The sequence below is a fragment of the Oncorhynchus gorbuscha genome, linkage group LG03, assembly GCF_021184085.1.
Source record: "Oncorhynchus gorbuscha isolate QuinsamMale2020 ecotype Even-year linkage group LG03, OgorEven_v1.0, whole genome shotgun sequence".
Lineage (NCBI taxonomy): Eukaryota > Metazoa > Chordata > Actinopteri > Salmoniformes > Salmonidae > Oncorhynchus > Oncorhynchus gorbuscha.
This window is the reverse complement of record NC_060175.1, coordinates 73,218,657-73,235,803: the sequence shown is the minus strand read 5'-3', so window position 1 is coordinate 73,235,803 and position 17,147 is coordinate 73,218,657. Positions and strand designations below refer to the sequence as shown.

Here is a 17,147-nt window from a genome sequence, read left to right as displayed (position 1 = left end):
GGCCCTTCTCCCCCGATTGCACAGTTTGGCCGGGCAACCAACTCTACGAAGAGTCTTGGTGGTTCCAAACTTCTTCCATTTAAGAATGATGGAGGTCCCTTTCAATGTTGCAGACATTTTTTGATAGCCTTCCCCAGATCTGTGCCTTGACATAATCCTATCTCGGAGCTCTACGGACAATTCCTTTGACTTCATGGCTTGGTTTTTGCTCTGAAATGCACTGTCAACGGTGGGACCTTTTTATATAGACAGATGTGTACCTTTGCAAATCCAACTTCAATCAAGTTGTAGAAACATCTCAAGGATGATCAATGAGCACAATTTAAAATCCCATAGCAAAGGGTCTTAATATATTTGCAAAAATGTTTAAACCTCTTTTCGCTTTGTCATTATTGGGTATTGTGTGTAGATGAGGAAAATAAGGCTGTCACGTAACAAAGTGGAAAGTGAAGGGGTCTGAACTTTCCGAATGCAATGTATGTAAGCCTATTACTAGTGACCCGCTGGATTAACCACACTTATGTGACAGAGGTAAGACTGGTAAACGAACCATGTAATGGTTAGGACTAACTAAAGTGATAGTTAGTATGTGGGTATTACTGACGGTGGCTAATATTTAATTCAATAGAAATTGTCAAAACAAACCACTGATAAGTTGGGGCATATAATTGAAACATTCTAGAGTGCATAAATCATCTCGGTAGGTTTGGAATTACTGTCAGTGTGCACAGGTTACCATAGGCTCCAGCCTCTGCTTGGATCTCCAAATTCAGCCCCACAAATGATGAAACAATAGGCCTACAATTTATAATTTTGAATAACATCACTGCTGTTTATAATTCATTGTGGAAAAACCTGACAAGTTGACATGCTTTTCAGTTTGCTGAAATGACTAGTTTCACATTCTGTCGCGACAGGTTGAAATGACTAGTTTCACATTCTGTCGCGACAGGTTGCTCGATCATCACAGTTTCCTCATGAGTAAAGGTGGTGGCATTATGAGGGAATTCAGTCAAGTTCAGAATACAGCGTACCTGTAAGACACACCACCACACCTTAATTTCTTTGATTGCCACATTAAATGCTTACCTTAGCTGGCACTGGCATTTCCCCTAGCACAAGATCAAGGTCAGAATACGCAGAGAGAAGTGCCTAAAAACTGAATAAATTTCCATTCCGCGTGTGTAGCTGGTCTGAATTCCCCCTTTTAGAGACACAATTAGTTACATTTTTTTCCCCCCTTCACATTTTGAACATTGTCACTTGTGTTAAAAGTACAAGTTGTATCCTATTCTCCCCCCCAGTTGGAACAGTATTTATACTGCGGGTTGAATAATTTTTGTTTTCAAGATGTTTGTTAGATGATACTGTACAAGTTATTACTAGATGCTGAAAATGAGTCCCTCTCAAGTTGGTACATTTATAAGTGGAGGAATCCTTCAGAAAGCACAACACCCAGGTCGCCACATGTGGCAGCAAAGTCTTACTGTGATAGACTAGCCAATGGGAAGTTTGAGTTCTGCCAAATAACTTTGTTTTGTGTAGTCTCATAACATTAACCTTGTGCAATAAAACAACCAATGTTTGTACGAAGGCATCATTTTGTTATTTTTTTGGTTTTGTGTATCACACACAATCTGCATTTCCTCACCAGTAACATCTCTCCTGAACGCCACGTGCTATGTGTTCACTCTTACTCCCAGACAGTGTGCTGTAATGACGAACGTACAGTGTTGTCAGTTTACTATTTGGACGGTTGCCCATAAGGGCCATGGGTCGAAAGTCATGACAGCAGTCAATGGGGTCGTAATATTTTGGGCTGTTGTGTGACGGAGAAAATCTCTGGAACTGTCTAACTTCTCAGGAACCACATTTATGTGACAATCCTCTTGAGTTGCACAGTTTGACAGTAAAGAAAAAAAAGACCTGGCTCGACCCAAATGATAGCAGTGGTGAACATACAATGTAATGTAAGTCCATCTCTTTCTCTTGTTACACCAAATTTGGCCTTTGAGGCCAGCCGCTTCTATTGGGCTTTTAATCAGCAAGTTTAGACTTGGGATACCGGGGTCATGTTTATGGCCCACTGAATCAAACTATTCTGTTTGGCAATGGGAAAATAGAACTTCAGGGGTACCTCGTTTTTCAAAGCATTTTCTCGTATTGAACATGGCCAGATGTGTAGACTGGCCAATTAACTAATCGAGTAAAATTAGACACTGGTTGGATTCAATCCATATCGCCGAAGGTAATTAACGATGTGGCGTGAATGCAGTCTCCAGAACCATGGGAACATTGCCTTTTAATAGTGGATCTTCAGCGCTGCAAATTGAGTAGAGCCGGCCCTTAGTGTCTTTTCTCTAATTAATCAGTGTGTGCAAAGTAAAGGCTTACCTTGACCTATACAGTGTAAGTACTGGAGGTCATCCTAGGTTAAAGTATTTTACAACCTGCAAAACCGTTTCCATTACCCTGGTCCAAGATTTGATCTGATCTTGTTTGGCATGCCAATGAGAGGCAGGAAGTTGGCATGATGATAGTACTTTTGATTTGGACACGATTCAATAGTTTACACCCTTCCTCTTTCGGCCAGGGAGAATGCCTAGAATGGAGGGAGGGAGCTACTGAGCTGCTGGTCCTTCCCCTCTGGTTGAGTATAAGACTGCAGCTCCAAGGCCTTACTGCCTCTATGCCTAGACAGACAGACAGACAAGATGCACTCCTCTGAGCCCTCACTACACTGGTCGTCTGCCAAAGGATGTACACTGAAGGTATGTACGGTCACTCAGGAGAACATTGAACTAATTCTGGAACAGTGGTTATTGACATTTATTTGTACTGTGCAATTTCAGGAGGTTTGATTTGGAGATCTAGTCTATTGAGCATGCTTTAGTCCAGGAATAGATTTATGCCAATCTGTCCGGGAAACTGGCCCAAAGTAGAAGTTGCATCAAGCTATTGGTCCCTAGTGACCCAATGTATTTTCTTTACACATATTGAAAACCGTTTTTAGGTTACAAACAGTATAATATTCATGCTCTTATGTGGAGTTGTGGCTTTGCAGAAATTGAAATGTGATATTTTCACTGCATAGCATTTAAATATCCACCTACATGGTGGCAAATTTAGGGATGCACAGTTTAGCAAGTTCACATGATGCATCTTTGGCTGTGTGGGATGCAGTGAAATAATATCTACCCAGTGGCTGCAAAGTGTTGTATTTGTTTGAATGTTATGAGCTGGAGGCCCTTCACCTCCAGCTCATGACATTCCTATCAGCAGACTGCACCAAAGAAATATAATATATTCATTTTCTGCACTGCAACTCTCATTTGCCCAGTGGGTTCATTCAGTTGTTGTATTGCAATAATTATCTGCATGGACAATTTTGACATTAGTGCAGCTCAAAATTAGTAGGTTCTGCTTGTCACCCTTAATAATGTACTTTCTATGAGCAATGTATACTCTTCATTATGATGCCATATCTAATCTACCTGCATATTTGCTGCTTTTTCTGCAAGGAAGAACTTGGTATTGAAGGAGCAATTATGTCCTCAGTTGTAAAGCATCAGAGGATTGGATGCAATGTCTCCTTTTGGGTCCCTGAGATGTATATGTGAATGAAGTGTACATGTGTAATGTAGGCTTCAGTAGAAATGGAGCATCCTCCTTTCTACGGTATCTTTCTAGAGGGGAGGGCAGAGTATCCTTGCCAGAGTGACAGAAAGAGCGTGGGAGGCGGTTGTATTTTAAGGCTGCTATCATCCATAATTCTATCCTAGCTGAATTATTAATCTTTATTTTGTAACTCGCTGTACTAAAACAAGCATCAAGGTTAATACGGGGTAACTGCTATGTGCTCTTTGCTTGATAAGGATAATTTTGGGGGCAATGTTTGTTGCCATGCTTTGGTTTGTAGTGGCTGTTTTGATAGTGTGCATGGAGACTCCTCCTACTTTATGTTGGGTTGAATGTCTTTGTCTTGAATATTTATGAGTTTCCTTGCTTATCAACTAAATAATAATCTATAATTACTGACCGCCAATTGTTAAGCTTTATTACAGTGAAACTTATAACCAGCAAATAAAATATTATTTTTAGGTTTTATGCCACCTGTTTGCCCAAATTGTTGTGGAAAAGTATGATTAAGCCTACGCTAAAAAATGTTTCATCTTCAACTCAATAGCCTAATGTTTTTGTATATGTTAATGTGTTGGTGTTAATAATGTAGTGGACAAGACCATTGTGTTCAGTCAGATGAGTGGTGCTAGATATTGATTATTAAAGTGCATTCTTTCTTAGGTGCTATGTTGGCGGAGTGTTGGTGTGCTGTACTCCATCTTGTGCCTTGCAGCTCTACCAGACCATGCAGAGTCAAGAGCACGTTGTGGATCTGAACTTGTTGCCCACCTAGAGTTTGTGTGCGGAGACCGTGGATTTTACAGAGGTATGGTTCCCTGTTGTCACCTTTTGTGCTGCTACTTGCCATTTAATGTCCTGCTGTTTAGATAGTATGCTCCCTCTTTCTGTCAGAGAAACACTACATGGTCACTGAATCCCACAGCTGACACCAGTGTTACAACTCGATGCTCAGAAGAAAACGTATACTGGGACATTTCTTACAGGCAAATAGCCATTCATTTGAAGGGGGGAAAAAGTATCCATGCTGAGACATTAGCAGTATGACCAGACATACTATCCATAAGCCCTCTCACCTAATCACCTTTACCCTTATTCTACCAAGGCCACTTTCACAGCCTGATATCATGTTTCTTTCTCATCCAACAAAATGACAGAGTGCTTACAAGGAACATTTTGCCAACACTAGAGCGATAGCCGTAGCTATAACAATAAATAATACAACTGATTATGTGCAATTTTATGTAAAGGGAAGTGTATTAAACAGGGGAAAAATGCTTAGAGAACTGCAGTAGGGGAGAGTGGGGTAAGTTGAGCCACGCTTGTTTCTAGGAAACCATACACAAAATGTATCATTTGACCAAATATTTAGGAAGGGGTCATTTTATGTAGTCTGTGAAGAAAGAAATCACATGGAAAATTTGGTAAGCAAGTTGGGTCCAAAAAACATGTATTTTTACCAAGTCAAATGAATTTATGTTAGGAGTTTCATTCTTGTATCTACATCAAAGTAGATCATTTTAAGATTGTTCTATACATCAAACGGGGTCTCTAAGCTTCAACATGAGGTCCTACACCTAGCAAGAAAGTGCATCCTTCTACTGTATACTGAACAAAAATCTAAATGCAACAATTTCAAAGATTTTGCTGAGTTCATAAGGAAATCAGTCAATTTCACGTCACTGGTGCAGCCCTGCCAATCAGAACGAGTTTTTCTTCATTGCAGACAGAAATACTCTTCAGCACCCTTCAGTAGATGATAAATTATGCTTAATTCTCTGGCAACAGCTCTGGTGGATATTCCTGCAGTCAGCATGCCAATTGGATGCTCTCTCAACTTGAGGCACATTTTAGTGGCCTATTGTCCCCAGCATAAGGTGCACATGTAATGATCACGCTGTGATATGCCACACCTGTCAGATGGATAGATGTATCTTGAAAAATGATACAATGCTCACTAACAGGGATGTAAACAAATGTGTGCTCAACATTTTAGAGAAATAAGCTTTTGGTGCGTATGGAAAATGTCTGTCTTATATTTCAGCTCATGAAACATGGGACCAACACTTTACATGTTGCGTTTTATATTTTTGTTCAGTATAGCTGTGTGGTCTAAATGTTTGCTTGGGGTAAGTTGAGCTTATGGTTGAGTGAATTTAAGTGTTTTCTTCCCAGGCGTAATGCAAGCAAGGCATTAACGCTTGGGTATGAGGTAACAACTGGGCCTGGCCTACGTCGTGTTAAAAAAAAAAATTTAAAGCACAAAGTGTTGGAGATATAGATGGTTTTAAAAAGGCAGTGGTAATATTTAATTCAACACAGAAATGTATATCCTGCTTAAGTTAACCTGGCTCAATTTACCCCATATCCATGGTATGTTGTGCCAAGAGACCCGTTTTGGACAAGCTATGTTTTCAGAACTGTGATGTTTTGGGCAGCAGGTAGCCTAGTGGTTAGTGTTGGACTAGTAACCGGAAGGTTGCAAGATTGAATCCAAGAGCTGACAGGGTAAAAATTTGTCGTTCTGCCCCTGAACAAGGCAGTTAACCCACTGTTCCTAGGCTGTCATTGAAAATAAGAATGTGTTCTTAACTGACTTGCCTAGTTAAATGAAGGTAAACAATGTAATTAGAGCAGTAAAAATAAACGTTTGTCACACCCTTGGTATACGGTTTGATATACCACGCCTGTCAGCCAATCAGCATTTAGGGCTCAAACCAGTCAGTTTACAATTGCATACAAAAACATACTTTATACTGTTCTAATTATGTTGGTAACCAGTACATTTTCTTTATGATTTTGTCAAATATATGAAGTATATAGATGGCCAAAAAAAATACCCGTCAGAAGTTTACATACCATACACCTTTGCCAAATACATTTAAACTATTGTTCACAATTTCTGACATTTAATCATAGTAAAAGTTAGGATCACCACTTTATTTTAAGAATGTGAAATGTCAGAATAATAGTGGAGAGAATTATTTATTTATTTCATCACATTCCCAGTGGGTCAGAAGTTTACATGCACTCAATCGGTATTTGGTAGCATTGCCTTTTAAATTGCTTAACTTGGGTCAAACATTTTGGGTATCCTACCACAAGCTTCCCACAATAAGTTGGGTGAATTTTGGCCCATTCCTCCTGACAACTGGTGTGACTGAGTCAGGTTTGTAGGCCTCCTTGCTCCACACACTTTTTCAGTTCTTCCCACAAATTTTCTATAGGATTGAGGTCAGGGCTTTGATTGCCACTCCAATACCTTGACCTTGTTGTCCTCAAGCCATTTTGCCACAACTTTGAAAGTATGCTTGGGGTCATTGTCCATTTGGAAGACCCATTTGCGACCAAGCTTTAACTTCCTGACTGATGTCTTGAGATGTTGCTTCAATATATCCACATAATTTTCCTGCCTCACGATGCCATCTATTTTGTGAAGTGCACCAGACCCTCCTGCAGCAAAGCACCCCCACACCATGATGCTGCCACCCCCGTGCTTCACGGTTGGGATGGTGTTCTTCGGCTTGCAAGCCCCCCCTTTTCCTCCAAACATAACGATGATCATTATGGCCAAACAAGTTTATTTTTATATTTTTCATTTCTCCAAAAAGTACGATCTTTGTCCCCATGTGCAGTTGCAATCCGTAGTCTGGTTTTTTTATGCCAGTTTTGGAGCAGTGGTTTCTTCCTTGCTGAGCAGCCTTTCAGGTTATGCTGATATAGGACTCTTTTTACTGTGGATATAGATACTTTTGTACCTGTTTCCTCCAGCATCTTCACAGCATCTGTTGTTCTGGGATTGATTTGCACTTTTCGCACCAAAGTACGTTCATCTCTTGGAGACAGATTGTGTTTCCTTTCTGAGCGGTATGACGGCTGCGTGGTCCCATGGTGTTAATACTTGTGTACTATTGTTTGTACAGATGAACGTGGTACCTTCAGGCGTTTTGGAAATTGCTCCCAAGGATGAACCAAACTTGTGGAGGTCTACAATTTTTTTTCTGAGGTCTTGGCTGATTTCTTTTGATTTTCCCATGATGACAAAGAGGCGCTGACTTTGAAGGTAGGCCTTGAAATACATCCACAGGTACACCTCTAATTGACTCAAATTATGTCAATTAGCCTATCAGAAGTGTCTAAAGCCATGAACTACTTTCTGGAATTCTCCAAGCTGTTTAAAGACAGTCAACTTAGTGTATGTAAAGTTCTGACCCACTGGAATTGTGATAATTTCATTTATAATTCACTATCTGTCAAACAATTGTTGAAAAATAACTTTTGCCATGCACAAAGTAGATGTCCTAACCGACTTGCCAAAACTATAATTTAACAAGAAATTTGTGGAGTGGTTGAAAAACGAGTTTTGATGACTCCAACCTAAGTGTATGTAAACTTCCGACTTCAACTGTAAGTACTGTAACGACCCTGGGTTTATGTTACTGCTAATTGGTCAATGGAGTTAGTACTTCATATGATCAAGACCATTCTTGCATGCTACATATTTAAAGTGCACTCAAACAGATATTTATCCTATTTCAGTCTTTGGGAGCTAATGTTAGTTCCTCTTAAAACACTGACAGCAGATCACGATTTCATGGTAGGCTGTGTTTAAATTTTAGATAGAAGCAGGCCATTGGCTGCCTTCATCACGAGGGGTATATACGGGAGTTCTGATTGGTTCCAAGTTTAGCAGTTTGCAAGTTTGCCTGAACAGACAGTTGACATAACTTTCTGATGAAATTTGCAAGAATTGAAGGTGCCAACAAACTTACAGTAATTATAATATTTAATTGTCATATAAAAAGAAACAGCTCCTCCCTCGACGTAGGTCGATCAACTTCCTGATTTTTCAGCTTCAGCCCACCACCTACTAGATGTGTATTGCAACTCTTCAAGACGGTGCATTGTTTCACGATCTGATCCAAATACTTTTTGTTGTTGTTACAGCACCGAATGGACTTCGGTCCACCCGAGGGAATGGTCCTCGCCTCAGAGGGAATGGGACTCGGATGAGAGGGAAGGGAATTGTGGAGCAGTGTTGCTTAAAGGCCTGTGACTTGCAGCATTTGGAGAGCTACTGCGCAAAGCCAAAGCGGAGCCGACGACACGCTCCCCTCACCCCTCAGCAAGTTATGGTAAGAGACCTCACTTGGGTATCAACCAGTGGCGGATTTAGGTATAAGCGGCATCTTGCCCGGGCCGCCCGCACATTTTTTGTAATAGTGTCATATGAGCGATCGGTTTTCTATCGCTCATTTGCACGTTACGTCAATGATATCATGTCACCGTGTGGGACTGTTAGTCAATTAACCTTGTCTGATTGGGCGCCCTGATTCTAATTTGTGAGCTAGGCAGGCTACTGCCTGTGAAGGTCTCCCACTCAGAAGTACGAGGTGGGCGGGGGTTGACCTCAGGTCTCCCCACTGAATGCCTGAGGTAGTGGTAGTGGGGGAGTTTGTCAAATAGCGCACCTCTAACTTTGTACAGTACTAATGCAATTAGTCAAATCAGTCACACTACAAAATGCTACCAAATAAACCACAATTCATTCATAATACTGTGAATATATAGTTTCACAGACATATTGTTGCCTTTTTTTGTGTGAAATCGTTATTATATTATTAAAGAAAAATATAAAACCAGTCTGCACACCACCAGGGTGAATTGGTTTCGTCTTGACTCTTAGTTGTCAGTGTTGGGGGGGGGGGGGGAGAATGTATTGATGCTCCAGTGCCAAATCATCACAAATTTGTTTTTATTTGTGTTTGTTACTACTTTTTGATATTTATAAGTCTTTTTGTATGTATTTGTGGTGTTCCAAATGTCTGAATAAAAAGGGGGGTCCGCACAGGGTGCCGTACAGGGTGCCGTACAGGGTGCAGTACAGGGTGCCGTACAGGGTGCCGTACAGGGTGCCGTACAGGGTGCCGTACAGGGTGCCGTACAGGGTGCCGTACAGGCTAGAACCGCTGCTGGTATCAGTCCCATAGAAATGTTAAGTCAACCTCATTCTAAAGCTCTTACTTGGAAGGCCTTGGAATTGGTGTTTGAAAAGTTGAATCCAACCATCTGTCTAGCACGTCCATTAAGTTTAACACATGCACACACATACTAGAGGGGACAGCACATCCACAGGGTGTAGCTACAATTTGAAACCAGTAGCTCCCTCAATCTTGAATGTAAAACAACCTGTTTTCTTTGTCATTTCTAGGAGGAGCAATTTCAGACTGTTTTTCGGAGGAGAATAATGAACCACTGGAAACTTGAGTCAAGTCATGATGAAGAGCGGCAGATCCACAGTGTGCATCATGAAAATAAAGTGCATTACGGACACCGTAGACCTCAAAGGGTTAGTGCTGAGGGGAACACAGCGAAAACGCCAGACACGGACTCCCTCAGACTCAAGAAATCCCTTCAAAGCAGCAGCAACAACACTGTGGCCATTGTGATCTTTGACCTTTTTTGAGTCCAGCATTTCAAGAAACTGAGATGAACAGTCTGAACTGGGCGCAAAATATCTCTGATCCTTTTATTATTGGCTGTGAGACTGACAAGTCAATCCAGTACACCCAATGCACTTTAAAACTCTAGGCAGAGGAACTGAGAGAAAAAATGCAATGATCTAGTTCTGCTTTGTCATGTTATGAATTCAACATTATTTTGGGTATATAATCAATTTTGCTTAAGTTGCAGGACTTGTCCTGGAGATGTTCAGTACCCCTGATGTTCTTTAGCAGCATGCCAAATAGTGTACATTTGTTTCAATTCTTCTTGCATTCTAACAATAGCACAATTATGTGAATGCTTTATAAATAAAGGGGAAGAAGTTATCAAAAATAACTTACATTCCAGAAGTAAAAAGGTATTAATAAAATTGTGGTATCATGCCTAGAATAATTAAACTCAATCAATAATTACAATATATTGTTCCTTTATGAAAGAAGCAAGTAATTTACAGGTTATTATAATGACAATTTCACCATGTAAGCCAAATAGCCCCATAATGTCAAAGATCCACCACCATATTTGACAGTAGGCATGGGGTTATTTTCTGCTCATGCGTTTTCATTTCGATGATAAACCCACCGCTATTTTCATGTCATCTGACAATCCAACTGCTGTTTCGCATGTTCCAGGTGTTTACATTTGTTGTATGATGTGAAAATAGAGCTCTTTGGCCACACACACCAGTGATGGGTTTGAAATGTATGAGAATCAATGAGCATAACCCTATACCTACTGTCAAATATGGTGCTGGATCTTTGATGTTTTGGGGCTATCTTGCTTCCACAGGTCCTGGGGCTCAACGGCATCATGAACTTTACCCAGGACATTTTTGCCAAAAACCTGGTTGCCTCTGCCAGGCGCCTGAAACTTGGCTGCAAATGGATCTTCCAGCAAGACTATGACCCCCAAGCACACATTAAAATCCACAGAGAAATGGTTAATTGGCTGCAAAATCAACATTTTACAATGGCCATCTCATTCTCTGGACTTCAAACCAGTTCAAAATGTGTGGTTTGTGTTGAGGGCTGTCTAAAAGCACAGATTAATATCAAGGATCTGGAAAGACTTTGTATGGAGGAATGGTCCAAGATCCCTCCCAACAATCTTAAACATTTTAGATAAGGCTCAGTGTCGTTATCCTCGCAAGGTGCTGTATTGAAAACGGGTGTCCATTTTTACCCCTAACTTTGAGAAAAAACTATTACTTAAAAGTTTCTCTGATCAATTGTATTATAAAATAATGTAAATGTACAATATACAGTAGCTCAGTATTTAAATTATTTATTTTATACAATCATTTTTGCTCATTAAAGGTGTCAATCATTTCAGACCCCACTATATCATAAATGAAAGCACTACCATTATATTTCATATGCATATGACTTTTGTATTGATAACCTCACTTTATACTAGTATCACCACAAGCACTGCAAATAGCAGCACTGGGTTCCAATTTAAACAGCATCAGTACACTTGATTTGCCTTTAACCTGTATTTTGTCTCACCATGTCTTTATCTTTGAATATGAATCGTATGTGCCTTATGTACAGGCCCCTTCTGTGACTTGATGACTTACTATAATTATTTACTGTTGCCATGCCTCAGGCCAGGGCTAATGTTTATGAATGGAGACAATCTTTTTTTTTAAACTATTTATTACAATGTATCTGCTTTAATAGCCAGAGTGTTTATTGGATGAATGAAGAGTGAACCAGTATGCTGCTATGTATTTGAATGCTTTTTTTTTTTGTTTACTTTTTTTTTTTTACACGCCTTTTTCTCCCCAATTCCGTTGTGTCCAATTGGGAGTATAAAATAATGTCAATGTACAATTGTCTTGTCTCATCACTGCAACTCCCGCACAGACTCGGGAGAGGCGAAGGTCGAGAGCCTTGCGCCCTCCGAAACAACGCATTTGAGTGCTTGACGTATACAAAAAGTGTAGATTGCAATTTGTTCAACGCTTATTGTTTTGTACTTTGACTACATTGGAAGTGTTCACAATATTTGATGTAATACAATGTATTATTACATATTACATATATGCCACCACCTGACTTCTGGCTATTTGTGTCTTGTCATTCAAATCCTATTTTATATCATTTGCCAGAGGCTAGTACAATTCAAGTGTCACAATAACTACATTCATTATTAATCTTTCCATTACCTTCCTCCTGTCTGAAGGCTGTGCAGGGCAGAAAACTGTAATTTGCTACAGTCAAGAGCACGACCCCCAGTAGAACTCCATTGTACCATAAACAACTCCAAATGTTACTTTGAGTCAATTCGAATATAATCTCTTTAAGAAGCATCAATAATTGTGTCGAGTGGAATGTAGAGTAAATGTCCAAAATAGGTTTCTAAGGATCACAGGTCACCACACAGACAATGATTAAATGTTTAGAGTTATTTACTTAAAATCTCAGAAGTACACAATCATAAACCAAAATCAAAGGTCTGTGCTACTGGAGGAGTGTCCAGGATGGCCACAGCCAACTCCCGTCGGTTGCTCGTCTGCCGTTGGTTAGTTTAACTGTTGGTAGTTTGGCAGTCGCTCCCTGTCGTCTGTTGTCATCAAGCCTACACACTTCTCACACCTCAGAATCTCCCTTTAACATACTGCTGCAACAAAACCGTAAACTTGGTACCTGAAACATCATAGTGGGTTTGGCTACCACAGGATAACTTTTATTTATTTAACCATTATTTAACTAGGCAAGTCAGTTAAGAACACATTCTTATTCACAATGACGGCCTACACAACTTATATACCCTAGCATGACTTTATCCGGCAAACACTTTGCATCAAAACTCAGAAAGACAGACCTGGTCAGTCTCAAGGCCCTCACCTGGTCTGCATCGAAACACACGGCATGCATCAGACACAGAATCCTCAACTTCAGTCAATCCACCCCAGCGCCACCCCAGTTATCACTCCTTTCAGCGGCGCTCTGCTCTGGAGAGCAGAACACAGCTCTCATCCAGAGTCACTTGCACCTTCTCCCTCTGGGCAGCAGACACACAACAAATGTAATAAACACAAGTCCACTTCTGGATACTTTGCCCAAATTGACAGAACCAAAATCCTTCTTCACCCAGCCCGATACCACAAATGTATCACCAAAAGAAATCCACTTTCTCCACAAACCATACTCCCACTGGGCCAGAGTCATCTCGGGCATTTTCCTGATAATTGGGGTGAGGCTCGGAAGCTTTCACCTCACCTGTTGGCGGTTTTTCCTCTTCATTTCTGTCAGGTTCAATTTCTGTGAGTTCACTGTCTGTCAACTGCTCAACATTTTCAGGAGTGGAACATGTAATTATCTCTCCTGTACTTGACTCAAAGGAGAAAGTACTCAGCTTGTATTTCACAGATTAACCTTTGAACCTTGCACCCTTCTTTCTGCCTTGTGTCATCTCACCAGCTGCCATCTTGCCCACTGGCACCTCCTCCAGCAGCAGCTCCAGAACTTTAAGTTAGTTGATCAGGCCCAGGTGTGACAGGCCTGAGCCAACTCCGGTCTCCAAGGAGACCAGCCAAGGGGGAGGTTTACATTTCAGATGTGTGTGTTCAGACAGCAGTTATTTGCCGACATGTCTGCGCTAGTTGTCATAGTAATGACGGGTGTGCACAGGGGTGTATGCTGATTGGTGGTGGTGCTCATGCTTCCTATCACTCAGCAGTTATGAGGCAAGCTAAGGTGACAACATTCCTGCCATGGTCATTTATCAGTTGCTTTGAATGTTCAAAATCATAGTGTAAGTACACTTTTAAAGCCTCAAAGGATGAGATGATCCAATTTTCAAAAACAAGTCATTTTTGGCTAGCCACATCAGGCAACTAGCTAGCTAGGCACTGTAGTCGTTTAACTTTCGAGCACATTCACACGATTGTTTGTAAACCATTAACAAGCTAGTTAGCTACCATATGTTCTTGTCAAAGCTGTCAACAGAGTAGCTATCAAGCAGCAAGATATGACAAATAGTCTAAAAACCACTTGAGGGCAAATAAATAATATTTCACCATTTGAAGGTGGTTTTAAATGTGGCTTAAAATATCTGATTCCAAGTGCTGTTTGGTGTTCAGACTGCAAGAAAAAGAACAGATTTGAATCAGATATGCAAAAAAAATGATTTTTTGATTTGATTTGAGTCACTACACCCCACTACGCCAGGGTGAACAAGGCTTTAGCTGCGCTTGAGTTGGGAAGGTTTAGGGCTTACCCTGATCATTTTCCATAAAGAATAGGGTGCTATCTGGGGTTTCACATATGAATAAGCAAAACACTACATCCTCTCCCTTCCTCCCAGAGCAAAATTGGTTGATCACTGGTGGCAAAAAGAGAGCCAGAGGAAGGAGATGCAGAGCGGAATGACACAAATGTGTCACATAGTGTAACTGTTACAAATCATTGTGTCTGTAAGGTTTTTGGTGCTATCTGCTTCATGGCAGTCCATTGTGGCAAATCTGGTCAAATTTGATGGCAGCGGGAAATTGACCTAAAATGAGGCAGAGATGGTTTAACTTGGATGCTTACAGCAGTCCAAAAGTGATCCATGTACACTTGAATAGATCAAATGTCACAACAATTTTATTTATTTTTTATACCTTTATTTAACTAGGCAAGTCAGTTTAGAACTAATTCTTATTTTCAATGACGGCCTAGGAACACTGGGTTAACTGCCTTATTCAGGGGCAGAACAACAGATTTTTACCTTGCCGCAATCTTGCAACCTTTCGGTTACTAGTCCAACCCTCTAACCACTAGGCTACCTGCTGCCCCACTAAACAATGACAGGGGATTTGTCCAAAATCGGTCCTGCCTACTACTTACTAAAACTACATACTGTACTAATAGTACTACATACTATTTGGAACGTACTGTTTAGTAAAAACATATGCAGTATGCATAGCTACAGGAAGGGGGTGGGAGTTTTTTTTTGCATGCTCTACAGATGGCTATGTCAGTCCACTCAGAAGGACTAGTAAAGGCCCAGTGCACTACATTTGTGAAGAAAAACACATTTTTTATTCTTTATTTTTTTTAAACTGATTTTTCAAGGGGTGCTGCAACACCCCGACTTCCCACGGATATGGAAGCATGCAAATAAATATCAACATACTACTCATCCATACTGAGAAGGCGTCATACAACACACAATCCCGCTTGTTCCTCGCCATTCATACATTTTTGTTGAGCTCGTCCCCTATTCGTATTAACAGCTGTTGTCAAAACACACGTGAGTGTGACAAGACAATTCTCTTCCTCAATAGTGTGCAGCGAATCATACTGGATGAAAAGCCTAAATCAGAGGATGCATGTCAGCAAAGGATGCATGTCAGCACCAGATATAAACAGGGCTTATAAGACCTCTGCACCATGCTGGGTAGCATTGCGCCCTTTCTCCTCAGTAGGTTGTTGGTAATCTCAGTTGTTTCTGAGTTCCGGTTAGGAGTGCAAAGGGCAGTGAAGCTTTTCTCTAAGAATTTATGGCGCTTCTACTAGATGCACCTAGTGTGGAGAGTGGATTTTCTGCAGGATATTAGTAGGATTTTATGGGAATATTGTATGGGCTGGAGGGCAACATGTTGCACCTTAAAAGGCTTAAAGCAACAACAGCAGCCTGCAAAATACTTGGTTTGTTTCAGAACTGCAGGTGCAGAGCAAGTTGAAATTATATGTTAAACACATTCAATAAAACAGTGTTTAGATTATTATTGTGAACCCAGGTATTGCTTCCTTCTTTTACATAACTGTGACTACTGCATTTCACACACTGTCGCCAACGCAAACTGTCTGTCGTCTCACATAATATTCACTGAATTCCCCTCTCCTGACACCGACATGACACATCAACAAGACTGGTCCAAACCAGACTTCACCCTTTCATTCAGTTTGAAACATCCATTTTCCAGCACAAGGAGATGGAACTGGCCTTTTTAATATAGCGACTGAGTAACAGCTGCTCAGGCACTTGATAACCGCCTAAGTAAAGAGCCTGTTTCCCTGTGCCTGCCTGCGTCATTAGGCTACTCCAGATAGGGCCGTTCACTCCCCTATTTCACTTCGGTCCTCTTCTCTGATAATGCCCACAGTTATATTTGATCTCCATAGACAGGAATGAACCCAGGTTCCCAGGGCAAAAAACAAGAAGGGAAAGTGTGCACTGTCACCAATGGCTACATAGTAATAACTCTCTCTCAGTAACCTGTTGCACAACAGACAGTTGAGTTTTGCCAAGCTCAGCAAATCTAAGATCTGACATTTAGCAGTGAGGCAGAGTTTGTGAGACAGTGGGCTTGTGCAATGGAATAAGTCAGTGCATGACTTTGATGGTGACATACAGTGCCTTGCAAAAGTATTCATCCTCCTTGGTGTTTTTCCTATTTTGTTGCATTTGGATTTTATGTAATGGACATACACAAAATATTCCAAATTGGTGAAGTGAAATGAATAAAATAACTTGTTTCAAAAAATAAAAAACTGAAAAGTGGTGCGTGCATGTGAATTCACCCCCTTTGCTATGAAGCCCCTAAATAAGATCTGGTGCAACCAATTACCTTCAGAAGTCACATAATTAGATAAATAAAGTCCACCTGTGTGCAATCTAAGTGTCACATGATTTCAGTACTGTTCTGAAAGGCCCCAGAGTCTGCAACACCACCAAGCAAGCGGCACCATGAAGACCAAGGAGCTCTCCAAACAGGTCAGGGACAAAGTTGTGGAGAAGTACAGAAGAAGTACAAAAAATACCAGAAACTTTGAACATCCCACGGAGCACCATTAAATCCATTATGGAAAATATAGAAAGAATATGGCACCACAATCAAAACTCACGGACCAGGCAAGGAGGGCATTAATCAGAGAAGCAACAAAGAGACCAAAGATAACCCTGAAGGAGCTGCAAAGCTCCACAGAGGAGATTGGAGTATCTGTCCATTGGACCACTTTAAGCTGTACACTCCACAGAGCTGGGCTTTACTGAAGAGGGGCCAGAAA

At 40.8% G+C, this 17,147-nt stretch overlaps 1 protein-coding gene and 1 long non-coding RNA gene across 2 annotated transcripts; both read left to right on the top strand.

The window, feature by feature from the left end:
* Positions 1-351: 351 nt before the first annotated feature.
* Positions 352-1,589, top strand: LOC124021746. The gene is made up of 2 exons (XR_006836306.1): positions 352-917; positions 953-1,589. It is a non-coding gene; the product is annotated as an uncharacterized LOC124021746 (long non-coding RNA).
* Positions 1,590-2,661: 1,072 nt separating this feature from the next.
* On the top strand, positions 2,662-12,197 carry igf3 (insulin-like growth factor 3). Its single transcript, XM_046336872.1, has 4 exons — positions 2,662-2,771; positions 4,303-4,447; positions 8,587-8,774; positions 9,851-12,197. Exons 1-4 carry the CDS (start codon positions 2,715-2,717, stop codon positions 10,103-10,105), a joined length of 645 nt encoding a protein of 214 aa, XP_046192828.1. The 5' UTR covers positions 2,662-2,714; the 3' UTR covers positions 10,106-12,197.
* Positions 12,198-17,147: the final 4,950 nt, after the last annotated feature.

Excerpts from the sequence above, each read along its gene's own strand:
- igf3 (XM_046336872.1), top strand. The coding sequence starts at position 2,715 with ATGCACTCCTCTGAGCCCTCACTACACTGGTCGTCTGCCAAAGGATGT. Across the intron at positions 2,772-4,302 it reads CCAAAGGATGTACACTGAAG|GTGCTATGTTGGCGGAGTGT; the intron begins GTATGTACGGTC and ends ATTCTTTCTTAG. Across the intron at positions 8,775-9,850 it reads TCACCCCTCAGCAAGTTATG|GAGGAGCAATTTCAGACTGT; the intron begins GTAAGAGACCTC and ends TGTCATTTCTAG.